The sequence below is a fragment of the Fundulus heteroclitus genome, chromosome 3 (genome assembly GCF_011125445.2).
Source record: "Fundulus heteroclitus isolate FHET01 chromosome 3, MU-UCD_Fhet_4.1, whole genome shotgun sequence".
In the NCBI taxonomy this organism is placed as follows: Eukaryota; Metazoa; Chordata; class Actinopteri; order Cyprinodontiformes; family Fundulidae; genus Fundulus; species Fundulus heteroclitus.
The window spans coordinates 33,365,926-33,393,252 of record NC_046363.1 but is presented as its reverse complement, the minus strand read 5'-3'; the positions used below and the strand labels follow the sequence as shown (position 1 = coordinate 33,393,252).

The window sequence follows — 27,327 nt, the reverse complement described above, 5'->3', positions numbered from 1 at the left end:
GGGAATATTCAGCAGCGAGGAAACTTCATGACTGGACTTGTTGCAAAGGTGGCATCCTTTCACAGCATGTCGCTGGAATTCACCCAGTCTTTCACAAAAGTTTGCAGAAACTGTCTGCTTGCCTCGGTGCCATGAAGGCGACGGGAAAACCTGGTTTTGATTAGTTGGATGGGTGAGAAAATACTTTTAGCCATATGTAGTTGATATGCACCCTATTAATTAGAAGAATGTTTATTGTTCCATCCCCGTACTTTGAAATAAAACTTAAAAAGGTGCAACTTTTTAAAGATAACTGATGCAGCGGTGACCTTTTTTTGTCTTCTTTACAGACATTTCTGTCACACTGAAGAGTTCACCTGGCTGCCATTGAAGAGTCAGACTCAGGAGAAATAAATGTGACAAGAAACGATTAACAGTCAAGTCAGTTTCAAGGCATCTTCTCCCTTCAGTCACGAGTTTTACCTCCACAGGCTCGACTTTCTATTCTTTATTTAGCTCTTTTAGCCCCTTCATTGAAACAAAACCCCACCATTTTGTAAAGGCAATGTCCGAGGCCATCTTAATTTTGATATTTGTTGCGGCTTTCTAATACTAAAAATACGTACAATATGCAGTCAAACGCTTAGGTCATTAAAAACAATAACATTTAGCTCTGGGTTCATGTGAATCTAAGCACTTTTAGAGAAAATTATTAGTATAAAAGAAAGAAAAAAAAGGCAGTGGAATTTAACAATTTTTAATCACAGAACTTTTATTGTTTTTCTTTAAAAGGGAACAAAATCCACATTCTCGGGAATCGAGTTGTGAGGGGAGGGAGGTGAGGCGGGTTGAAAGGGGGGGGAGAAAAGTGGAACACGGTGAGAAGCAGGAGCCGTTAAATATAGCTGCTGGGAGGTTATACAGCATAATCACACAAGCCAATAAGCTTTTTCTACAGCGCCAGCAAAAGATTGGTTTTTGTTCAAACATCTGCTTTTTTTTCCAGCATGTCTGGTAAAAGGATGTTAACAGCAAAAAAGAAGAAAAAAGAAAAAAAAAGAAAAGAAAAGCAGGCTTCATACAGAGTTCTAATTATTTGGCCAGCAGCAATAGTTTTAAAGTAAGAAACTAATTTTTTGGATTAAAAACTGGATAAACCATGGCACCCGAACCGAGCGTGGAGAGTGACGGGGGGGAGGGAGGGGTTGGGGAAATAAAATTTAAATCAACAGGAAGGAGGCGGAAGAAGACCAGCCATCGTGTGAGAGGAAGCCAGGATCACACTGATGCGAGCTCAGGAGACATCTAAAAGAGAAAAAGTAAAATCACGTTAGGTCACCAGCTTCAGGAAGAAAAGACAGACAACGCAACACAGAAACTCGTTTTACTTACAACTTGCAGGCCGAGCTCCGTATCTTCGCATGATCTGGTCTTGCGTGAATTTCACAAAAGATTCATATTGTTCTGGAAATACAGGGACAAAAACAGTTTAATGGAGGATTGGGTTAAAGATGCGAAACCCAGAAAATAATCTTAAGAGATTTAGAGCTTGTGTGAAAGTGCTTTGTAGCTTTTGGCTTTACTAAATCTTCCACCATGTCTGAACGTCAAAAAACGATTAAAAGCTGTCTTGTTGTGTGCGTGACCAGTTTATAACTGCTGCTCCGTGCGTTTTTACTCGTATATTCAGATTATACAAACTTCAAAGTAAAATGATTTTTAAAACAAGTCTTAAAAATTCAGACCCACTGAGTCAATAGTAAAGGCACTTTTCATCACAACACCACCCATAAACCTTTTTAGGAGCAAGTCTCTGCCAACTTCAAACATCTACTCACTAACTGCACCTTTTTTTGGTAAAGCTGCTCAGACTGCAGACAGACAGCAGCATCTGTGAACAGAAATTTTAAGTTTTGCCACAGATTTCCAGCAGGATTCAGGTCTGGACATCTGAACCATCCCATCGTTCAGATGACTGGATGTTTCTGCATGTCCTCCCGCCTGAGCTGTGGAGCCTTAGTAGGTTTGCAGCTGGACCAAACTCTTTCCCAGCTTAGTTTAAAACTTAAGACTCTTTTACAACCCATGACACCTTAACAGGATTGCTGAATTTATAATAAAAAAAAAAAAAAAAAAAAAAAAAAAAAACTACATATCCATGTTATTTGACTTTTTAAAAATGTATGCGCCAGTAGCTCACTCTGGCTGCATACAAAGTTTTTAAATCAAAGATCATCACATCCTGCTGGCGTATTAGTTGCATGCACAGCAGGGGATAAAACAAGGAAGCAGCTAACGGCTATTAGCATCTCCAGGCGAAACAATGAAGAATGGTCCAAGATCCAGTGAATAAAACACAAAAATATGATTTCAAGAGGGAAAAGACTGGAATGTCACTGGGAATACAGCATGAACGTCGGTGTTCACTGAAGCAGACGCTAAACCTGCCAATTGCTCAGATGTCAACACAAAGTTGATTGACGTGAGTAAATGTTCTGATATAAAGGCTCTTAAAGTTGCTGTAGATGGTTTTATTTAATCAATAACTGTTGGTCATTGATCACGCTGAGCTGCTGCTTTACTGAGGCATTGCAGAGGGTCAAGCTTGGTCCGGCATTATTTACAAGTCATTTATTAATTAAGCAAAAGGCAGAGTTCTGCTATACTGCCGGTAGATGGCGTCTGTTTATATATCTGCTCATCGCGCCTGTAGTGGGGCTATATTTAGACATCAAATAGGATGGACACTTGGTCTATATAACCTTATCTTATCCAGATCAAACATTTATTTAAGCATATAACGTTGCTATATACCTTTGAATTAAACATTACCTGTGATGTGTGACTTTAGGATATGCTAAATGTTATTTAGACAAATCAGTAAAAGGGTTCTAACACAAACCACACTTCAGATTTTTCCTACTTGTAAAGGAAAAGTCTAAAAACCATTTATCCCTTTCCTTCCGCTGCCCATTGAGGCACTATCTTGTCAGCTAAAAAGTGCTTTCTAACAGCATTTGAATTTATTTTGGAACATGATTTATGCCTTTTTTTTTTTCTTACCTGCGAGTTTTGTGTTGAGGATCTGTTCGTACTCCTCCCGGATCTTCTCCTCGTGGTCTTTGAGCAGACGCTCACACAGGTAGCTGACCTGCCTCAGTGTGAACGAGGGTTGGTCCTTTCTTGAAGCACCTGTGAAAGACAACACATATCAGCTATAAACAACAGGAAAGGTTGGCCCTTTTAAAGCTTTAGCGTCGCAGTGAGTCAGAAACGAGAGCCACAAGGACTGGAGATGAGCCAGGCTCAAGTTTATAGCTTTTCTTTCTGTTCAACACGGAGACATTTAGCACCGACGCTGGCACCGCCTCAGCGCCTCCGGTGTCTCGGTCACGCTGAAATTGGAGCCGGCGTTAGCTTGGTGATTTATCACTTTGCGGTCTTTGAGGTCCGCTGCGAGCCAGGTACACTAAAACGTGAGTAAATCACGGTGGTGGATGGCAGCGCCTCAGAGCCAGGAGGAGGCTGGGGTAAAAACAGCTCCGTCACGATGAAATATAAGTCTACCCTGCAGAGGGGCCTGGACACCACAGGCTTCAATTACGCCTCACTCATTAACTGGCCTTTATGTTTTTAACTGTTTAAACGCTGGCACCCAAAAGAGACAATTAGCCAAACGCAGCGCAATGTCTAGAAATCAACATTTCTTTATTTGGAGGGAGTGCACAACTACAGTTTTCCTCCTACACAACTAAAATCAGTAGTTAAAGAACATTTCTTCTTAACCTTTTGTTGTTTGTAGCACCAACTGTAACTACCACCTTTCAAGAGAAGTTTTCAAATACACCAAAATGAAGATGGATTAGGGTTGAAACCACAATTTCACATCCACAGGACTGGTGTAGCCCCTTTTATACGAATATACATCTCTCATGAGCAGAGATAACTTGTTAAGTTATTGTAAACAAAAGTATTCATAGGCAAACTAAAGCTTTAAAAAAAAAAGAAAAAAAAAGTGCCATAAAGACTTTCCCACAAAGCTTTTTTGTGTCAGCATCTGTAACTATTTCCTACTTTATCAAGTAGATTTTCTCCCTCCTTTCCTCTCAGCCACACTGCAAAAACGGAACTAGAAATAGGTAAAATATTCTTTAAAATTAGTGTATTTGTCCTTGATTTAAGCAGGTAAATAAGATGATTTGCCAATGGAATAAGATGTTTGCACTTAAAATAGGAACAATTCATCTCCATCATCTTATTTTAAGTGCAGGATGTCTAAATATCTTATTTTAGGGCTCAAAAATACTCAGATAATTTTATTTACCTGCTCAAATCAAGGATTAAAACATTCATTAAAGAACATTTTCACTTATTTTTAGATCCGTTTTTGCAGTGCAGGCTATAACTATGCTGCCAAAAACTTGCCACAGGTTTGAACCCTCAAACCTCAGAGAGACAGGCACCCCCCCCCCCCCCCCCCAATTAATCCCTGTTGAGCGGGGTATCGGCTGCATGTCCTACCAGGAGGGGAGCTGGGAGCGTTGAGGGAGGAACTGGGACTAGGAGTGTCACCGGAGCTGCAGGCCTCGGTCTGGTTGAAGGCCCCCTCCAGCTGCCGTCGCCTCTGGATGCGGCTGTAACCCTGGCGCAGGTTCTGGAAGATCTGCTCTGGAGAAGGTAAACGGGGACAGAGTCAAACATTGGAAAAAACGGGAAAAAAAACCTGCGGAAATCTGAGCACCGTGAACAGTGACTTAAAAACAAAATGGTTCTTTGGAGAGAAAATGACGTTTGAACGAGACCTAAAAAAGAAAACACCCCGAACAATCCAGAAGAGAGAGAATGGAGGTGGGATTTAAATGAACTTTGTTTTGATCAATAAAAATCCATTTTAGGTTTTAATCCACCAGAAAGGTAAAACCTTCGTCAGTCTAATTTTTAAAGCCGCTCCTTTTAGTTGAGTAAGATGTTTAGACGATGCCAGAGGTCTTCCAGAGTAAACGAGGCTACGACAGGAACACACAATCAGACCTTATTCAGATCAACTACAGCAGAGCCCACTTCCTGCTGTCGCTCGAAAAAAAAAAAAAAACATTCGCTGACAGGAAGCAGCGTTGTAGATTAAATACCGAGAGCTCGTCGGCGAGAACAGCTGTTGACGACAAACAGCTGACACAAACTTCACGATATCATGGTCGCCATTTTCACTTCTGGTTTAAAGTTTTTCCAAGATTTCGTAAAAAGTAAAAACCTTGTTCTTTAGGAAATGCTCACATGCAGACGACAGAAGATCTGAAAAAGATGTAATTCATCCTTTTTTTTTTATAAATGCAAAGATTTGTGGTTTGTAGGATGCAAATTAAGAAAAAAAAAAAAACCTTGTGTAACTTTATAAAAGTGGCTACAACATTACAATAAGTGAAAAGAACAAAACAAGACTAATGCAGCATTATTACGCTATGAAACGACATTAACCTGAATATACATTTAAAAGATAAAAAAGGTTTATGGAACGCTGTCTATACACACACACACACACACCTGCTGGAAAAACAAGGGAAACAACCTTGGCCTCAAACACGGCCGATAACCCAGAAGCAGAAGAGGAACTTTATCTTTCTTAGTAAAGTTTGTGTACTCGGCGTACCTCTATCTGGGAGACCGTGCCTCGTTTATCTTGGGTGGAGAGAGAGAGAGCGAGCCGCCATGTCGTCACCGCAACCTGCTCACAGGCTTGAGCTCCTTTCTAGCCTTTCTCCACGGAGGCTTGTAACACACATTTGTCAGGCTCAGCTATCAGTTTTTAACAGGTTTCACTGCATCACCATTGCCTGCACTCAATATTTCATCTGCAAATGTCAACACAAGCCTCAGTACAGTCGCCGTTTACCTCACGTTGCCCCATTAAGGCCTCATGCACGAGCAAACCAACTTCAGCATAATGACAAGTTTTGTCCGTGTGAACTACAAACGGGGCTGCACGATATTAGAAATTGTCACAATGGCAGTAGCACTGATAAATGTTGAGATGAGTCGACGATACCAGTTGAGATTTACGCCCATTTTCCCCTTTACTCTTTAATCTGTGCTTCCTACACCCTTAGCATTCTGGGCAATGGGATCTGTGTTCGCTGTGAGCCTCGACTGCTGTGAGAATCTGTCTAAATATGAATCTGTCTAAATATTCTATTGGTATAAAAAGAAATAAAAGTTTATAAACATCTAGACTACATTAACCAACAATTAACAACTGTGTTTTCTGTGTCTCTGCTCTGTCTTCTCTAACCCCCAGTCGGTCGAGGCAGATGACCGTTCACACCGAGCCTGGTTGTGCTGGAGGTTTTCCTTCCTGTTAATGGGGAGTTTTTCTTTCCACTGTCGCTTCATGCTTGCTCAGTATGAGGGATTGCTGCAAAGCCATGGTCGATGCAGACGACTCTCCCTGTGGCTCTACGCTTCTCCAGGAGTGAATGCTGCTTGTCGGGACTTTAATGCAATCTACTAGATTTCCTTAGATAGTAAAAATTTGTTTGACCAATCTGTATAATCTGACCCAATCTGTGTAATCTGATGGAATTTGAAAGGAATTTGATGGAAAGTGCCTTGAGATGACATGTATAATGAATTGGCGCTATATAAATAAAATTGAATCTCAGAGGAAAGTCTTGCAAAGGACAGGGTGTAACAAACCTTTGATATATGCGATGAAGTCCTATTCTAATGGGATTAGTTTTACAGAGGGACCACATGCGATTTGTGAGAACTGCGACAATTGTCTGCGTTGTTAATCCCGTGCGAATCGGCCACGTCAGTAAAGACTCCCCCGTAAATGACCTCCTATATTTTGTTGAACTCCCAGTTCCTGTGATAATACTAATCCAATGCGAATAGGCATCTCTGTGATTTAGACCGAAATGGGTGGGATCTGATACGTGAATAGGCAGTTTTTGTTTCCCGATATCGATAATTAACAAATTTAAAACATTTATGGAAGGGGCGGGGCATTCCTGGGTCTGTGTTGTGATTGGTTGGAAGGATTTAATGACTGTAATATTAACCTACCTGGCTAAAATGCAAAAGGAAGGAAAACTGTTATTCTAGTGAATTTTTATTGACCTTTTTTTCTTCCATCGATATACGTCTATCGATCAATATACATCGTTACTGAATTATTGTCCAGGCCTACAGTATCGTATAGCACCACAAAAAAAAAAAAAAAAAAAGGCTGAAGGAGCAAAACCAGAAGCAATTGTGCGTCATGCGTAGCACTGTGCGATAAGAGTCATTTTCTTCTGTTTGTAGCCTTCTGTTATACAGCGGCTCACATTCACAATGCGAGCATATGTCACACAATATGCAGCGTGTAATATCCGGGAAATGTGCCGAAATTTCAGAAATTTTGCTGTAAAAAGGCACCACTTTATGCTCATAAACTGTGCGTCCACAACTCAGGAGAAACAGGTCATCTGTCTGTTGGGAGGTTGTTGGCAATGATCCCAAGTTACCGACTCTACGCTCTGATGAGTCCTTAATAGACTGAATTCTGTAGAAACTGTGACCAACATCAGAAAAACATTTCACAAGAAAGAGCATTTTAGTTAGCCAAAGTAAACTAAACAAGCATCAGGGAAATCCACTTCACATTTTAGTCACAACAACTTTATACCAGGGGAAAAAAACTGACTTGAGATTTTATAACAAGCTTAAGATGCACTGAACCCTGGAAATTGCATCTAGGCAGCTTGAAATTAGACACTAATTACAGGCTTTGAGCAGAATTAGAAGATTTTAATTAAGTCTACACAAAACTTTCATTAGCAATACACCCAAAATCTCCACAAACAAAAAAAAACAACAAAAAACAGTCTCAACAGTGAATTGATTGGTGCGCTAATTAAAACCAAAGTCATTTGACAAACTGAGACATGTACATAATGAATACTGCTCAGTTAGGTCCAGTTCACACAAAAACAAACCCCCACTGAAGCACGTTTTGTCTTGGCATACTCCTGGCGAGACAAAACGAATAACTTGATGCACTAGAGCCGAGGAATCCAACAGAAAAAGCCCTGAACTAAATACCAAAGGAGGAAAACCTTGGAGATTCTCACCATGCTGGGACATAACTGCAGCAGTGCTGTCTTAATTTCACTCTGCAGTTAAAATACATCACTAGAATTTGAATTGAATCAACGGCAATGGCTTTGGAAGCTGGAAAGAAGTGTAAAATAACGTAAATTAGAATAAAAACAGAAAAAAAACCTACATGAAATCCATCATTCTGTGCACCAGAGGATAAATAGTTTGTGCAGAAGACCAAAGTTTCAGATGAATGCCCTGCATTAGCAAAAAAAAAAAAAAAAAAAAGTCCCAGTGCTTTTAGCTTTTAAGAACAGTCGACCAGAGGAGAGCGAGATGCCGCCTCGAGAGAGAGAGAAACTGAAACCCAGCTGTTCTGTTTGAAGGATTTGAATTGTTGACGTGATTCGTTAGGACCAACACTATAATATTAACTCCTTCATTGTCAACAACTTGTAAAAGCAGCTTTTTGGACACGTCTAGTAGGCCGAGCATAAATTCTAGAGCTCAGAACAACCTGGCAGCAGTTAGTAAGATCTCCTCTGGAAGGAGACGTTCTACACCCAGAAACGAAAAACGACAGATGGCATAACAGCGAGAAATGTCCAATCCTTCCAAGCACTAACCGCTCAACAGCAAAACTACCAGTGCCAACAGCGGGTAATGCTGCGTCCACACCAAACACCTTTTCAGCACCAATGGCATCAGGTTCACCTGCAAGTCTATGGTCTTTTGCGGCCCCTGTACTGATTTTGTGCAGCCAGCCCAACTGGATTTTAAGAAAGATTTGGCCGACCAGCAGTGGCGGCTGGTGCAGATTGAAACTTTTCATTTTTAATTAGGGCAAATTACAGACAAATTTAAATATTACAATTAAATGATGAATTGAATGTTAGGACAGTCTATTTTTTATTACGTTAAATTATCATATTTTGTAGAGCAGGTTTAAAAAAAATAATTTGGTTACGTTATTTATTTATTTTTTTTATTCTTTTGGCCCTTGAGAGCTTTTGACTTGACAATTTCGGCCGACGAGGCAAAAAGTTTGCCCCCCCCCCCCCCCAAACAATAGGAGGGGATTCACATTGCTCGTACTGTTAATGATGTTTAACAGTACTTTGTGCATATAAACAGCGTTGAAATATCTCATCTTACAATAGAAATTATAAACTGCTAAAAAAAAATATTTCGAAAAATATTAAGTTTGATTCAATGTTGATGCAAGTTAACCTGACTCCGCCAGATAGATTTGCTCCGCATATCCATCTGGAAACCTTCCGTTGAAGTAATTTTGGGAAGGGGCGAAAATACTGGTTAGCTGATTGGCCTATGTTGGTGATAGACGGGCCAAATGAACCAATCAGATTCGTCGTCACTCTGTTACGAGCGACGACGAAAACACAACCACAAGCCAAGCTACTCTTGCTGCTGCAGGTAAAGGCTCGTTAGCTCAGCAGAGAAATACTCTGTAATTCCGATAAAACTCGCTCGATAGCCACGCTAATGCTAGTTTCATCGGCTGAAGCCGCCATGTTCTTTAGACTGAACTGTCGCGCTTCCCGTTGCGTCACACCTCAACCCGCCTCAAAGCCAACGCTGATTGGACGTTCGTTTGGTGAACGGCTCCAAATTTTCTTCAACGGAGAGTAGCCAGACTGATCTGCGAGTGAAACCTTTAAAGCTCGCGAGATCGGGAAGGTCTCACGAGGCTAGATGTAAGTGGCAGTCATCTTTAATCCTAGAGTCTGGTATGATTGTGTCACTCAGACATTTTTCAACCTCTGGGGATGTTATAGTCAAAACTTTCTACTCGGAGGTCGAAAACTCCGACTTTCGAGGACGAACGCAACGAGGCAAAGAGCCGAGCAACCATCAGCTGGAGCGTTACGCCAGCCGGAGCAGAGCTTTGAAGGCTGGACAGTTTTGCAGAGAAAACAAAGCCGGCTCATTTTATTTCCCCCTCAGCCCCTAAAGACTTGTGTGTGTTGTTGGAAGGTTTCAGGTGATCCGGATACCCAAAAGTAGGTTGAAACGTTCATTTAAAACCGTGAGGAAAACAAGTATTTGACACACCGCACATTTTTGCTAGCTTTGCCACTTACAAAGAATGGAGGTCTGTAGTTTTCTTCCATGGCACACCTCAACTGTGACAGATGATCAAAAAGAGAAACTCCAGACCTGGTTCTGGACCAGGTTTGCACAAACACAGGCCAACAGGGCGGGGAGGGAGGACAGCTGACCTTTCAACCAAATGCAAAACTGCTCCCGCTTGGCAAATCCCACCAGAAAGGTAGGTTTACAGCAGCACTCTCATGCAGCGAGGCGTTTTACTGAAGCCCAACACCAGGAGTCTGCAAACATGACCCGGAGCACGAAGATCCAGAAATCTAATCAAAAACACCAAAAGCACTGCTACGGTTTGTCAAAGCAGGGTTCCAGATGTACAAAACGGGACTCAAAGATAAAGCAACACGGGTATCAACAGTTGGAGCAGTAACAGGGAAACAAACAGAGTCCTGACGTTTTTCTAAAACCAAAGTTCTTAACGTTCTCCAGAATAAAGTATTTTATGAGACACTCATTTTTCGGGTAAATCAGCGTTCTCTACATGTAATGTTTTATCAAGAGGACAGAAAGCAGAGGTTAAAAGAACAAAGGATTAAGAGTGGGGCGCCTGGGCGATTTCTTCCTTACTCTTTGAAACAAAACCGGTTCTGGTCATCTCACTACTTCGCAGTTCTGCACCTTTGCAAATTTGGTGGTTTTACATAAAACCTTTTCTGGGACAAAATTGTGCCGTCTGACACAGGACGCTTGGTACTGACCATAGGTAGCCACTAAGGACATCATTCATCTTTTATTACCAATTCTGACATCAAGAAAGTTAAAGAAAACTTCTATATTCAAGTCTTAGTCAAAATGTGTTTTTTACCTTTCTAATGAATGACATCTACAAGCTTGGAGATACTTTGTTATGATTAGAGTCAACTGTACCTAAAAAATAGAAATCAGAACCAATATAAATGCCATTGCATTCATAACCGTACGGTTCTAGTATTTTCTGATCATGTACCTCCATAATTCAGGAAATTTCGTAATTAAAACAATGGTTTAAGGCTTATGGGTTCATTCACAGGGACAAAATGATAATGCATGGGCATGAAATGGACTAAAAGACAAATTGATCCAGAGCCATCACTGCCTAATAAAACCAAAACAGACCAGCAAATGTTGAGGAAAGTGAACTAACATCAAATGTGAACTTACTCTTTTCTGTTGTGAAAAAAACCCATCATCTTTCTAGTTACACAAGACAAACAAGCATCTGGTTGTTAATGTATTACAAGATAAGGAAATTCCAAGGACACCCACCCACCAATATCTTATTGGAATGCAAAGAGAAAAAAAAAAAAAAGCATCTGGCCTCTGCTGCCAAATCTCAAACGCATTAATTGCAGTAGAGATCTCCAACTAATTAGCTGGTGTCCACTTGTGGACCACGCGCCCATCCAACACTCACACAATGGGAGTTGCCAGCGGGAGAAAACAAGCAATGGGCATAAAGGAAACAAACAATGCATTCCAGCTCTGTGGAAAGAAAGAAGCGACTGTGGCCCATAATAGTGAAGCCTGGGAACGTTACTCAGGCAGCTTCTAATTAGCAAACGGCAGTGATGTGCCGCGGTGCCATTTGTCTTTTTTGCGACGTAACAGATTAGATTGTTAGGTGTTAAAGTGGGTACGTTACCAGCTGTTAATCTGCCACTCCCATTTGAGCTCCAGTCATTTGACCAGTGATTACATGTATGGTCCGCTCGATACAGCTTTTTATTTACTATTGCAAGTCACCGTTTTGAGAATCTCTCTAGAACATGTACACTAAAAGTCAACAGATTTGACAAATAAGCACAAGGCATAGGCAGTTACTGTAATGATGAAAAAAAGTTTATCCTGTAATGACAATAACTGCTGATGTTTGCAAACCCCGAACCCTGGTGGCATGATTTGGATTGGTACATTCACAGTTTGAACTAATTTTTTTCCAGCATTAGTACAATTAGATCATCAATACACTGTTTATTATTTCAATTTGTTTTCTGATACAATAATTTAGTTACCAGTTGCACTTTTAAAAAGTAGGTAGCAGAGTAAGGTAGTCTATTTTATTATGGGGAAGTTTTGTTTGTAGAGCAGCCAAAAAGACTGATGTATTTTTAAATATTTTTTTACAAAACACTTAGTAGGGCTGTGCATACAAACCGATGCAAAGAATAATATTGATGTTTTTAAAAACGATTTAATATCGATATTCTGGCTTTCAATTTCAATATACTTCCGAACCCCTAGGGGGCGGTAATACAGTGCGCCATTACTGTTCACAGCAGTGCAAGTGAGATGAATTTGTCTAATAGCCGACAGGATTTTAGAAGCGCCTTCATCCCTAAAAAACAGACGTTTGGTCACATTTTTGGTTTCTGTGATACGTTAAATGCATTAAACAAAATGCACTTTATTTCCCTGTTAATATATCAGTGTTCAATAAATTGAACATAAATATAATATTTGGTTGGTTTTGTTGATTGAATGATTTAGAGCTTTCATTTGAAAGTGATAAATAACGATATTCGAGTTAAATCAAATCAAGCTGAGCTATATCGAGAACCATATTGTACTGGAGCCATGTATTGAGAATCGTATCAAATTACCTCATGCTAGATGATACCCAGCCCTAACACTTAGTCAGCACAATACATTTCACAAAAAACTGCCCAGATTCCATTAAAACTGGGCACGATATTTTAATTTCACAATATAACTAATAATTAATTGGAGAAAGGACAGAATCTGAAGTCTTAATTTTAAGGCAGAATGTTTAACAGTTAAAAAAAAAAAAAAAAAAAAAAAAATCACTCTCCAAACACCTTAATTTGTTGACATTACAAATTATTTAACTGAAATTTATTCCAACTACTAAAGAGCAAAAATATTTATTGTCACAGAGGGTTTGTGCAGGTTTTAGTGAGTGAAATACATTATATTTTTAAGATCATATGAAGCCCAGGAATGACAAAAAAATGCTACTTTTTTTCCAACAACTTCTAGATTTTCACTAAGAAAATGTCCCTTATCCCGGTTGTTGATAAGGGTAACAGAATGTTTTGCTTTCAAATCCTTACAAAAACAACAATAAACCAGTTTCACAAGCAGATTAATGCAGCAGGTTTGTAGGTAGAAAAAATGCCAAAAGTCTAAAGCTTTTATTTTTCTTTGAAATGAATGATGGCTGTAATGCATTTTTCAAAAAAAACACTAGCACCAAAATTCGTCTGAGAATTTTCCTAACATACTTGTAATATTGCTATGGCTGCTCCTGTGATGCCATTTGCCTGTTTCGTGCCCCCCAACAGCTTAGATATCTGGGTGTTAAAGCACAGGAAGGCCTTTACCTTTTAAATAAACTGCGTTAGATTGTAAAGAAAGTCCAGCAAATAACCCAATTGTCTGGCATCACAGATCGGGGGTTGAGCAAAGCCGATAACAGTTTGCGTTTATACAACGTTCACATGACAGGGGCAGGATTTTAAAACGCAGCAAAGCCATTATTTACCTGAACAGCTCAACATTAGCCAGAACAAGCTAACAGAGCCGAGTATTTAGGAGCTGGCGAGGCGCCACCAACCCAGAACTACCAACTCCCTTTTACTTTTGTTCTTAAACTCACGCATTTGCCCATCAATGCAACCGTGGGCGACGACATTCCCCTTCCTGACATTAGCCGAGGCCGGCTAACGTTTAGCCTCCAACCCCCATTCTGATTCTTCCACTCCACCCAAACCCCCTCCCCCCATGACACCCACCCTTAAACGCAGGGAAAAGACGTTACATTTGACACAAACGCCTACCTGGAGTGAGCCTATGTTCGCCTCCGATGGGCTGAGGGGACACCGAGTGGCCAGGGCTCTCCACCGGGGTACGGAGGTTGCATCTTTGCGGGGACGGAGTGCTCGGAGTCCCCGGTAGTGGGTTGCACCTTCTCCGCTTGGGAGACTGGGGACTGAGGAGGGCCTCAAACTCCATCGACCGCTTTAACGTCGCGCCGCAAGCCATGGTAGCTAAAACACACTGGGAGAGAAGCAGTGGAGAGAGAAAAAAAAAACACCCGCCGTGATGGGGTTTAACGCCGCCTTCCAAACGTTTCCTCGAACGTCCGCTCCGTCTTTCTTCCTCTCCACAACAACGGATTTTCTGCTCTGAGTAGTAACAGCCGACAGGGGCTGCCTGCTGAATTTTTAAACCGTCACAATGGCGGATCATACCACTGTGCGAAAAGAGGGGGCGTTTAAATTCCCTATCGTTGTAACTTAGATTATTAAAAACTCTTACGCATAGTTATTTTTTTACACATGTTTTAATTATAATCTCTAATCGACTCCTTTAATAAAATCGTACTTTTGTCTCTTTTCGTCGCTTTTTATTTTTTCAACTTCCGGTCAACGCGCCCCTGGTACCGTCGTTGATTCCTTCCAGTTGAACTTATATCCAGGGTTCATGAGACGTCTGGTGGAGGCGATGAGGTAGGGGGAAAAAAATAAATAAAAGAACGTTAAAATTAAATACTAAGTAGTGATTGGAAATTAAATGATCCTGGGGGCACAGAATCGGGAAAAGCTGCATTTGTAGTGGGCAAATATGTATCATGACGTAATAAAAGGATGAAAACATTGTAAATATAAGATTTAAATGTACTTTAAAAGTATTTCCCTTTTTTGAATAATTTAATACAGACTTGTGAAAAGGCATACAAACTAAGCGAAACACAAAATTGAATTTTAACCAGCAAAAATTAATGGAAAAAATGAGGTGATCCAACCTTTAAATTTATTAAAATAATGTTAAATATGCTTTGATAAATAAATGCATCTTTCCCACACACTATTTTGGTAAGACAATGCAAGGCAGATTTATTTGTACTGCATATCACATTTCAGTACAAGGACAACACAAAGTGCTTTACATGATTAAAACACAAGAAAATAAAAACAGAATTAAAGCAAGTTGGAATAAAATGGACTGCAACAGACTGGCGACCTGCCCAGGGTGTACCCCGCCTCTCACCCATTGAATGCTGGAGATAGGCACCAGCGACCCCCTCGACCCCATGAGGGACTAAGCGGATTAGAAAATGGATGGATGGATGGAATAAAATGGAGAAAACTTGATATAAAATTAAACATGGGAAAATGGAGACTAAAAGCAAGCTAGCCAACTTGTATGTCGGCCTCATGTGGATGTTGCTCAGGTTGAGCAAGTAGGACTGCTAAATGAACCTGAGCTCACAAAAGGCTTCTCTTTTTGACGCCCACTTGGGTTGACTAAATACAGTCTGGCAAAACCAGTTTGTTGCACTATATCGTGTTGGCTGGGTCTCAAATGGGCATTAAGAAAATCCGTTTGAACTTGATGCCAAGTAACCTATACAGTCTCATGTTTGGCACATGCGAGCAATTTCCTTTACCTAACAAAACTTTGTTATATGAAGACATAAAGACAACAAAGGAGTCATGATATTTCTATTTCCAACCAACCAATGCACCTAGCAGTAACACCAAGATAAGTCCAGGGTCATCAGAATCAGCTTTATTTGCCAAGTATGTGTACACATACGAGGAATTTGACTTTATATTGTACAAGACTCACGATGTGCTTACTTATACAATAACACTATAATACAGTGGACGTACAGGTGCACATACACATACAACCATTCATGTCCACAGAGTGATGAGTGCAGAGAATGGGAATGCTGGAATTAATTCTATATTATATACAATGTTATGTACATGAGGTAGGTGGATTTGGTATACATTATATACACTGTGACAATATGAACAGGAAAAACCAATAGACCTCTGTTTTATTGTGAGAGTCAACTGTTCTTAATAGTGGTGGTTTGTGGGAAGAAACAGTGATGTGTCATGCTAATTCCTAAGGTCTGCACTACTTTAGGCCACTGGAACAAGGAGTTTTAGCATATGCAATATGCAAGTGTACATATTTTTATAATGTCAAATTTACTGAAGCCTTGTATGTTAAAAGGATTTGTTGCCCCACTAATTTGGGCTTTCCAAGACAGATAAGCTTGTATGGTCTAATCCAACTTAAATAAGTAAAAATAAAAATTAAATAAAAACAGCTGGAATGAGCAGACAGAGACGAGAAGGATCCAAAATAAAACATGAAATTCTCCCAACCTAAAACCTATTGAGCACGAAGATAAAAAGCTTATGAGCAAACAATGGAAAACACTTCTAATAAACACAAAAAACATGAAGAGATGCAATTCATAAGATCCCATGGATTCAACTGCAATAAGATAGTCAAAATGGTTATGAAATAATTTCATTTAGACATGACATTTTATCAACAACAATAAATCAGCAAAACTTGCAGCTGGTAAACCTAAATAGGCCAAAATTCAATGTGTTGTTTGTTTTCATCTAGATATCTTGTTCCTTACGAGAATAAGTCAAGCAACATGCGAAAACAATGACACCATGAAGACAAGCACGACGACTGTTTTAATGTGCAGTGCTTTCTTCTTCCAGTGTTCAATCTGATTGATCTTTTCAATTGTTTAAAATAAATAGTTTCAGAATAATTTTTGAATGGTTCAGTTTGAAATGGAACTGATTGATTTATTACACATGGACAGCAACTATAATAGAAGTGGTAAAGAATGTAAAATATAGAAAACACAGACATTACATGAAGGCTAAAATCAGCTTATGTGCCTTGATTTGAAATAGAGGGAGTTCAACATTTATTTTTATTTTGCTTTACTTTCAACTATATCCAGCAATCCCAAACAAACAAGCTTTATGATTGTGCTGATTACGTGACTGTCTAACATGCTCTGCTGCATTACCATCATTAATTTGTCTTAAGGGAGCAATAAGCAGAGTTTCAATATTTTAGATAGAAAGAACAAAAAATGGTGATGTGAAGAACTAAAGGTAATATTTCAGATGGACTATAGTATGACGTCACACTTAAGCTCTGTGTTGTTCTCCAGTCTCTTGTTTACATAGCCGGGCTGGCCCCGCGTGCATGTACGTGCATGAGAACAGCTGCCACTCAGGGCTTAGTCCCTCCCCACCCTAAAATACCACCCTCAGAGCAACCCAGTGTTGGAGCAACATAGCGGAAACTAGAGCACCCCAGCAGATAAAAAATGTTCTCTTGCTAAAAGCATTATAAAGTTATGAGTTACTTCTTTACCAGAAATGTTCCTCCAAAATGTGATGCTGTTTTGCTGTGTTTTTGTTCTTTACAAGTATGCGCATAGGAGGCAACGCCTGAGAAGGGGGAGGGTTGCTGCTTGGAGCCAGGTATAGAGAGACGCACGGCTTATTTTGGTCGACAGTGCTCCAGCACCACCTGCAACAACAACAAAAAAAAAACAATTGGGATTCCCCACCCCTTAAATGTAGGTCCCTGCAAAGTTGCACAATATGCAAAGAATTGCATATTTTATATTATCTCTGTTTTCTTCCCTGTGTTTGATTGTCAGTTGTTCACTTGCTGGATTCTTCCAGTGCTCTGCCTGATGCTCCGTTGTTCTCCTCATGGTTTGTTTTCCATTTTTGCCTCTCAAGCCTGCCAAAGTTTGACTTTTGAATCCATCATTAAATCCTCCATTTCATCAAGCAGCTTCTGAGTTTCTGTCTGCACTTTGTGGCTGCCAAAGACTCAAAGAATGAGGGGCAAATGGTGAAATGGGACCTGGGCCTAAATGAGTCGGATCAAAGGTGCTGTAAATGCATAAAAACGTGCACTAACTGTTTTACTTTGCTTTTTTTTAATAAACCATTGATAATATTTTCACTGAACTGTCATTGTACAATCCTGTGTGTTTTAGTTATCAAAATAGGAAGGAAGGATATACCAAATTTGCAACTGTGTAAATTTCATGATCATACAAATAAGAAAATTGTGAGATAAACATAAAAGCTGACGTTTAACAATGTGTCTGATCCTTTTCATGTTTATTATGAATTATAATAAAAGGAATTCTCTTTATTTAGCTCTTTCTATTTACTTGTCAACTCTAATCAGCTTTCCTTGTCCTGCTGAAAAAAACAACAAGATCCCCACAGCATGATCCTGCCACTACCATCTTTCATTGTTTAGTTTAGTTTTCTGCCATCCATCGTGTTTTACTTAAAGGTCTAAGCAGTTAAATCTTTGTCTCATCTGAACAAAGCAGCTTTTCTGTTTTTTTTTTTTTCATCTACACAACTTATGCCAGTGGTGTTAAAACATTTGGTTACATGCGCCAAAATTTGCTAGGTTGAAAATGTGCATGTGTGGGCCCAAATTATACATAAAAATAAAATAAAAAAAGCATAAAAATAATTCTGTCAATTGAAAAAATCCATTGAAATTATTAAAATATCAGTCAGAGTTTTGTAGATTTTTTTATTTATTTGTTGCTGATGCAAAACATAAAACAGGTCTTGCATGTTTGCCTTTGTAAAATAAAGGTTTACAGTTGCCTACATTTTCACATAAAAAGGGGAGCTGTTATTCCCGAGGGTGCTCATCCACTTACTCCCGAAGGATGAGAGAATCACCGAAGAGTGGCTGAAGTTTATCTATGTGTAGCAAACTTTACTGAAGACATGTTTGCTGAACATGGATGAATTCAAGTCGGGGTTGTCGAACAAACTGGTTTCTAATAAAACTTATTTACCATCACTGAAGGTGGCGACCACAACGCTGTCATTACCCATACGTTTATGGGTCATGTATTTGGCTTGTACTTCAATCCCACTGTATGGATAATGAAGCGTGGCGCCAGGTTAAAGCCTTTGGTCAGCTTGGCCTCGCCTCTTATTTGCTTTTGTCCCATACTCTTCCCAGTGATATCCTGATAACAATAACCTAATCCAGCTCTAAACTTCTGCGTAACTTCCTTCTGGATTTATCTGGCATGTTCCTTTGTCTTCACAATCCTTTCTGTTAACTCGTATTCTGCAGTAAGCCTCTGAAGCCTGCACACAACCGTTTTATTGATGCTAAGCTTAAACTGTACAAAGACTGACACCGTTTACAAATTTTATGACTTCTGAAGACAAGTGGTTGTACTGAATTTTATTTAGGTTATCAAGGTAAAGGGGGATGAATTCATATTGCCTTAAAAGCATTGTTAGCATTTCCATTTATCTAAGTGCAACAAAATCTATCAATAATTAAATGTTACAGTCCTTTAGTCTTTTGTAAAATTAAAATGTAAGATTTTTTTTATCAAAAGTACATACAAATTTTGATGTAATGGTTTTACAGTCCTTCTTCAGTGACAGAACCCTGCCATTAAACTCTATCCATCTGTCCACTGTTTATTTACCTTGACTGATTGTTTACTATTTCAGCGATGGAGTCAAGTTGAGTGGTTCTTGCTGTCAGCGCATCATCACGAGACACGGCAGAAACGTTTTCTTCTGTAGAGTGTATTGTATGATTTAAGTTTCTGTTACACGTCTTACACTTCCCAAAGTCACACAGTCCTTTGTAGAGACTGCCGCAGAGCCGTTCTTAACTCCCTGCACCTCAGGGCGTAAAGCAGTGGGTTGATTGCAGAATTGAGCAGGCAGAGGGTGCTGCAAAATGCAAAAGCTCTCTGGTGGGTACGGGTCAGGGTTATAGACATGTCAACTAGCATGAAAGAGAGGACAGGGAGCCAGCTGCCCACCAGGATGAGAAGAATCAGACCAAAAGTGCGAGCCAGCCGGATATCCATCCTCATGCGGGCTTGGCCTTTATCTGCTGCCCCCTGGAGGCTGGTCATGGAGGATTCATGACGGTGGGCCTTCCACAGGATCAGTGCGTAGGCCACCAAAATTAGTGCAAGAAGTATCAGGATAAAGGTAACCCAGCAGGCCAGGTAGTCCTGGCTGATGTAGGGGAACAAACGTGAGCAGGGAGGGGAAAGCTCTGTGGGGCATCTCCAGCCCAAGAGCGGCCAGGATGAGATGAAGATAGTGATGCACCAGAGAACCAGGAGACTCAGCAGCGCTCTTCGGCGGGTTAGCAGAACCTTGTAGCTTGACGCCTGGTGGATGCAGAGGTATCGGTCCAGAGCCGTAAGCAGTAAGCTGCCAACTGAGGAAGTGAAGGCCATGGTAACTCCTCCTAACTTGAACAGATATGCAGTCGGACCGTCCCTGCGTTCCAAGAGATGAAAGTCCAGGAAACTCGTAGTGAAGAAGCAGCTGGCGAAAACATCCGCCAGAGCAAGGCTGCCAATGAAGAGGTAAGAGGGCTTCTGTCGCAGCCTCACGGTGGTGGCAATAACCCCAAGGACAAGAACATTCTCCATCAGCGTTACAGAGCCAGCCAGGAGACAAATTGGTCCGATTGCTTTCCTTTCCAGCACGTCCAGCACCATGTAGCATGTGAGATTCTCGCAAGACTCATTTGCTGGAAGAAAAGAAAAAAACATTAAAATGCATAAAGTAGCCTCCCAGTAAAACTATGTGAGTATATATATATGTATATATATATATATATATATATATATATATATATATACATATATATATATATAATTTGGAGGGAACATACTTTTGGCGTCTGCATAATACATACCAGATGATTCTTCCATTTTTTTCGAATCTCAGTCTAAAACATACAAAGTTTAGATGACTTAAAGCTGGACGTCCTTGCATATCTTTACATTTCTACATCAGCATCAAAGAGCTATTACCAGAGGATGTAACATGAATCTTTGATGACAAACATTTACCTCCAGAGTTTTACATCCAGTTGACGACACTAGCAACGTCCTGTGGAAAAATAGGTAAAAAAGAAAATGTGAATGTTTTTTCCTGTATGTTCAATATTTATTCTGGAGCTTAAAAGAATCGTTACTGTCTGAGAGTGAAGACAAAGTGAAACTTAGAGGCAATTGCAAACAGACAGTGATCAGTACAGTGTCAGCTGAGGAATTATATTGGCAAGACACTTCCCTGGACTGTGGATTGAATTATAAACCAGTTCATGCTTTCCCAGCCAGAATAGTGTGATTGATCTATTAAAAAAAAACATGTATTACTTTAAACTCAATAGTTTGCATACACCAAGATTACTGTCCCTTTACAGAGTCATGGAAAGTTCAGATGATGATGATGTCATGGCTTTGTTAGCTTCTGATTAATTGGAGACTCATCTGTCCATGTACACTACTTTCTTACGTGACATCATGGAAAATCAAGACAACTATTCCAAGATATCTGCTAGTGAATTGTTGACCTTCACAAATCAGATTCATCCTTGGGTCCAATTTCTAGATACCTGAAGGTGTCACAGTGTAAAAGACCCATGAGATATTAAAAGATTTTTTATTTAAATATACAGCCCTTTGAGCATATCGATGCTCCATGCAGGTTACTATTTGCCCAACTTGAGAGGTGCAGATCCGTCGCTGAATGGGTCATGCGACCTAGCCCACCACTTTACGGCAGTCTGAGCTCCTCCCCTTAGACAAGAGAGCTAATCTTACATGCTTCTACTTTTCTCATCCTCAAGTCAAGGTTTGTCATGGCTGACGGAAGCAAAAAAGAGGAAAACTGTGTCTGAGGAGGCCAAGAAGAGAAAGCGACGCAGAGCTCACTCCAGAGGAAAAACAAGTGGATTTTGCAAACAAATTTGCTCGTTAGTGTTTGATGAAAGAGTAATCAGGATGCAAGACTACAGTGGCCCTGAAGTGCAAACCACATCAACAAATCTCTGAACATAACTACAAATTAAAGAAAACATAACAACCTGTCCGATAACATCTTGAAAAACGCAACGTTAACTTGAAACAAATACTAATTAAAAAACACAACAAAATATTGAAATACACAATAACAAAATGAAAACTCAATAACATATAAAAAAAACCCAAGACAAACAGGTCAACAATTTTAAAACACAACAACATATATAAAAAAGTACAACAACATTTTTAAAAACAACCTATCGGAACAGGTATGTACCAGTCAAACGGTGCTGTCGTCCAATCAGCGATTTGTCTTATGTTTCCCATTGATACCTGCCTTTTTCCGATAGGGTAATGTTGTTGTTTTTCCAAGATGTTGTTGTGGTTTTGAATATGTTGTCTTAATTCTTTATATGTTGTTGTGTTTCTTAATTTTACACGTGCTTAGTTAATGTCGTGATTTTTAAGATGTTGTTTGGAATATGTCATGTTTTTTAATTTGTAGTTGAGTTTAGAGACTTGTTGACATGGTTTGCAATTCACGGCCACCGTACAAGCCCCATTACCTTTTTGCACCATTATTATTAGACTGGTAAATTATCTTTTTGTCTGTTGTATATGGAATATGTCTGAGTCTATATTTTTCACATTTTTTAACATAGATTACGAATGAAAAATCCAGTAAAAACCTAACCACAAACAGGAGATTGAATACAAATAACGGTGACACTATGCATTTTAAAAGTTGTTGTTAGGCAACAAAACAGATATGAAACTTTCCTGTTCAGACGTATTTTTTTTTCTCATGTAGGATTTAATCTAGAGGGGGTGAGAATGCTCTTGTCTTTACAAGTAATTCCATGATTTCTTTATCAACTGATCCAATGTGATCTGCTATCAGAATCCAAAACATAGCGACAGACTGCTTAATGTTGCGGAAGTGTAGTGGTACCAGTAGCCTTTAGGGACACTAAAGGCCAGTTTATGCTTGACACATGCACGTTCCGCGCGGAAATCAGACATGCGGACACGTCTGCAGCATTTATGCTCTGAGCGGCTTTTCCTCCGAAGTAGCACTTTTCTCCTGGACTCTAGAGGGCAGCGTTGTGCTCTTACACCAAGCGTACAACACACCACTCCATGTAAAAGTAGATAACACAGTTGTTTCCTACGATTTAAAGCCTCTTCCTTTCTTCCAAGGGTGCCAGCTATTTTTTTCCAGGAATTAACAATTTGGTAATCACGGTGAGCTTTAAGGGCCAAATCATAAAGATGTCTATATTTAACAACCTACACCAGAGGAAGCTGTTGCTCGTCCATCATGTTCTTCTGCACTGGACTGTCCTCGTAATTTTCCTAGGTGCGCAGAGCGGAAACTTTGGGCTGTACAAAGCGTAGTAGCCAAAATGACGTGATATGGCCTTGCACTCCTTGTGGATGCGTCAAGCATAAACCAGGCTTAAACCTGGAGGGTACAAGTCTAGCACCCCTAGTTGCTAAAAGTTACACAGTGCTGCCTTAAAATGCAACATTACCCAGCCCTACTTGTAACAGTGAATGAAAATCCTAATATTTTAAAATTAAAAAGCTGTTTGTGTTGTTACAGTTTACCTCAGTCTGAGGCTGCTGTTTGTCTTTAGACTCATACAGGGTAAGCTTAGTGTAGCTTTAATGTGGCTTACTATCAGTTCATCTCTTTTCATATAGGCCCATGCTTCTGAAATATCTAAAATCTACATCTTCAAAACCAGATCACTTGCAGACACCTCTACCCCAGAATCCAATGTTGTTGTAACAACTGGTCTCATTTTCTCCCAAAGATGCCCAAAGAAGAGCTGCTTTCACCCGTCAGGGACAGCACGATATTGATGGCATGGTACTTGCTTTAGAAATGAAACATTTTCACATTTGCCATTAAACATGACAAACAGGACACTACTCTTCACCCTCTGACATGAGAAGAAGCCGACATCTCTTTTAACCAAATGTGGGGGTGGCTCAGAGAAACTCGGCCACTCTGTCAGTTATAGTGGGTGCTGTTGAAAAGAGTTTCTCAAAGCTAAAACTCATTACAACCTACCTGAGAACTACTATGGTGCAATAACTCTCAGTATAAATAAGTATAAATCATCTGGTCTCACATATAAAGATTTAGATGCAAAGTGTTACTCATTAAAAGCACGGAAATCTGTAGGGTTAACCAAGATGTGACACACCATTTCCTGTTTGTCTTTTAGTAAAGTTAATGAGGTTTGTTTCATTAGCTGCAATATAAAGGCAAAAGGAGTAAAGTCATTGTCATAATTTGACTCTTTGACTGGCCGATAATGCAAAACACAGGTAAAATCCTTGTGAGTAATTATGCATGAGGGTACCAGCTGCTGAGGGTGCTCCTTCTGCAACAGCAGACAAAAAAAAAGTAGATAAAAAGAGAAAAATATGTAATTTAATAAATATCTGACTATTGCCCTGTTGTTAATGCTCTTTATTAAAAACTAAAATTCAGAAACTGTGTCATTTTTTTCCATCTTCTGAACTACTGCCAATCAAATGTCTTGAAAAGGAGAAATTAACCTTTGTACAACATTCAAACTTACACCACATTCCGATTCAACATAAGTAGGTCAAACATTTTTTAAATGTAATTGCAGTGTCTGCGAGTGATTGCTAACCTTTGTAACATATTCAAACATAATTTACAGTTGAACTAAATAACATGAGCAGATGGCTTTTGTTCTCACAGGCTGAATTAGCATATGATCTGTAACTTCTGGCAGAACTGTTTCACTGTTTATGCTTTTCACCTGAAACAGTTGTTGTTGATGTTAGAACCGCCTTTTAAAAGTTTTCCTGCTGAATGGTTGCTGAACTGTTTTTTTCTATATAAACAGACCAATGTGAGGTCATAGGACGGAAATATATTATTTATGTATATAATGTATATAAAGTAATACATTTCTTTCTACACCACATTAGGCCTGTTATTAAGCCTGTCATATTTGTCCAAATAGCTAAACGTTTAAGCTTAAAGAAGCTTAATGTGCCTCTAATGTGGCTCAGGGTAACTCTCAGGTCATCGTTTCAGATGTGGTTCTGAAATATCTAAGCCCTGCATCTTGAAAGCCTGGGCCACAAGCAGACATCTCAGACTCAAGTAATGTTGTTGGTGCAAACATTTCTCAGTGGGCTTTCCATCATAAGTATAAATCAGATCAGTCTCACATCAGCTGTCTTATCATGATATTACAGATGACTTTGCCGCAAAAAAGGCGAGACGATTGAGACTGTAGAGCTGAGGTAACAAGTCAACTTGAGGCCTTAAGATTTCTTGAAATATAGACAATGTCCAGAGTCACTCAGCTGACCTTCATTAACACAATGCTGGCTCCAGGATATTTTGTCTGTTGGGCCCGATGTTTTATGTAGGACATTGTTACATTATACTAATTATTGCAGTTTTCTGAGCAAGTTTCTTCTTTACTCGATATTTTGTTATGTCTACTTATGTATATGTATTATGTATAATATAAATTATTTTGTCCAATTTTGTATATTACTTATATTGTGGTTCCTTTAGTGTAAAATTTGCATATGTTTTAATTGTATTTTATTGTATTTATTTAAATGTGAAATAAAATGAAGTTGGATTGAAATTGAATTATGCCATTGGTTTATTAATACTGCTTTTAGTTTTTTGGTATTTTGTTGCGTCTAACATGGAGCTGTGTTTGCCCATGTGTGCTGTAGAACAATGCTACACGATGTGTACTATGTAGTTGAGGGAGCAACATACAATATATAGTAGCATCCTCTGACTCTTTTGCTCCACATGGCGCGTCCCCCTGCCAACCCACATAAAGATCAAATGAACATGTGTAGATGTTTGTGTGGGAGCCCCCACCATGGTCAGGGTAGTCAAAAGTAGCCGATCAACGGCGGCAAATCGCCGTCTATAGCAGCTCTTGCCGCCGCCTACATTTCCCCGATTATATAATGGAGCGATATTTGTGCCTTCTGGTTGAGAGTGCAGGAACCAATCCGAGCTCAACTCTGAAAAACTCTTCTCGCGCGATGCTCGCTGTCTCACTGCGCGCTCGGAAGTTAGTAAATTGTCATATATTCGCCTAATCTGATCTGTTTTACATGGTGCTAGTAATTCAAATTCAACTAATTTTATGCAAATTTGTTCAAAACCTTGTTAAAACATGATGATAACATGTGAAAAAATGTTTTAAGAATAATAATAAAAAAAACAAAGGTTGTTTTTGAAGGATTGATCATTCCCTTTTTTTTTTTTTTTTTGCTTTTTATTCAATTTAAAACATGTACTCTGGCTCTATTCTTTAAATAATCACCTGTCTTGAAAGCTTCCAAAATACATCAGGTAGACTCTATTTTTCGAAATTCTCCTCTTTGCGGCTCGGGCACCGGCATAAGTGCACCCTCCTACCTGATAGTGTGTGGCCTGCTACTGTAAAAAAGTTTGACTGCCCTCAGTGCCCTGCATCATGGTGCTGTGTTTATTTCACATGAGTTGGCTCCTCATGCCTGGTGTGTTTCACATGTTTCTGTGGCAGCGTCACAGCCTCAACAATGGGCCTGGCATACCTACTACAGCGTTTCCAATGTCCTTTCGAGGATGCACATTTTTTCTTAATAGTTAAGGAAAATGTACCATCTTCATGCAGACAAGGTAGTTTGTGCTTTTCTTTATCAGAGTGGAGTTTCTGAGAAACTATGATAAAGAATTCCTTTGCACGAGTCCTGTGTCATATCACTCTCAATCTTCTTGTTCGTGAAGTTATTTTGATCTTGTGGTAACATCTGTCTGTTATGCGCATCTCCTCTGCTCCTCTTCTCTTGTTGCTTTTCTAGAGAGGATGGTAGCAAAGTGAACAGATGCTTATGGTTTCAGGGTTAAGCTTCAAAGTCATACATGCGTAGATTGGAGTTATTCCTTCAGCATATCCCACAGATGCTCGTGAGATCAGGAGAATTTGGAGCACAGCTCATTCCACTGTTGTGCTCTTCTAACCATTCCTGAACCAATTGTGCTTTGTCGCAAAATCTGTATTCCTGTTGGAACAGCCCACAGCCATCAGGAAATTAAATTTCCACTAAAGAGTGTACATGGCCAATGCTTATATAGTTGATGTGACAATGACCACATGAATGTTGTTGTAAAGTTGATTCTGATTCTGATGAATGGCAGGACCCAATGCATTCTGTATTCTGGGATTTTTAATCTCAGGACCAACATTAACCTCTTCAGCAGTTTCAGCAGAGCGTCATCTATTGGAGTCGACCTAAAGAGTCTGATTGTACTCCCTGCGGACATCAATCAGCTTTGGCAACCCATGGCCCTGGCATCAGTTAAACACTGTTCCTTCTTCAGACTGCTTTTGATAGAAACTGACTAATTTAAGCCTTGGAACAGGCCACAAAAGCAGAGGTTTCAGAGGTGCTGTGACTTAGTTATCTGGCCATCATCACAGTTTGGCTGTTGT

The 27,327-nt window shown here is 39.7% G+C and overlaps 2 protein-coding genes across 2 annotated transcripts; both read right to left on the bottom strand.

The window, feature by feature from the left end:
• Positions 1-722: 722 nt before the first annotated feature.
• akirin1 (akirin 1) lies at positions 723-14,355 on the bottom strand. Its single transcript, XM_012875049.3, has 5 exons — positions 13,962-14,355; positions 4,501-4,647; positions 3,043-3,171; positions 1,372-1,443; positions 723-1,284 (listed from the first exon to the last, which is right to left on the bottom strand). Exons 1-5 carry the CDS (start codon positions 14,164-14,166, stop codon positions 1,274-1,276), a joined length of 564 nt encoding a protein of 187 aa, XP_012730503.2. The 5' UTR covers positions 14,167-14,355; the 3' UTR covers positions 723-1,273.
• A 5,182-nt stretch (positions 14,356-19,537) lies between these two features.
• On the bottom strand, positions 19,538-20,732 carry cnr2 (cannabinoid receptor 2). The gene is made up of 2 exons (XM_021322810.2): positions 20,707-20,732; positions 19,538-20,538 (listed from the first exon to the last, which is right to left on the bottom strand). The coding sequence occupies exons 1-2, from the start codon at positions 20,720-20,722 to the stop codon at positions 19,616-19,618; spliced, it is 939 nt and encodes a 312-aa protein (XP_021178485.2). The 5' UTR covers positions 20,723-20,732; the 3' UTR covers positions 19,538-19,615.
• Between the last annotated feature and the right edge of the window lie 6,595 nt (positions 20,733-27,327).

Bases quoted from the DNA above. Each gene is read 5' to 3' on its own strand.
- akirin1 (XM_012875049.3), bottom strand. From the start codon at position 14,166: ATGGCTTGCGGCGCGACGTTAAAGCGGTCGATGGAGTTTGAGGCCCTC. The intron at 4,648-13,961 runs GTAGGCGTTTGT...TACCTTCTCCAG, and splicing joins CGAACATAGGCTCACTCCAG to AGCAGATCTTCCAGAACCTG. The intron at 3,172-4,500 runs GTAGGACATGCA...TGTCTTTCACAG, and splicing joins CGCTCCCAGCTCCCCTCCTG to GTGCTTCAAGAAAGGACCAA.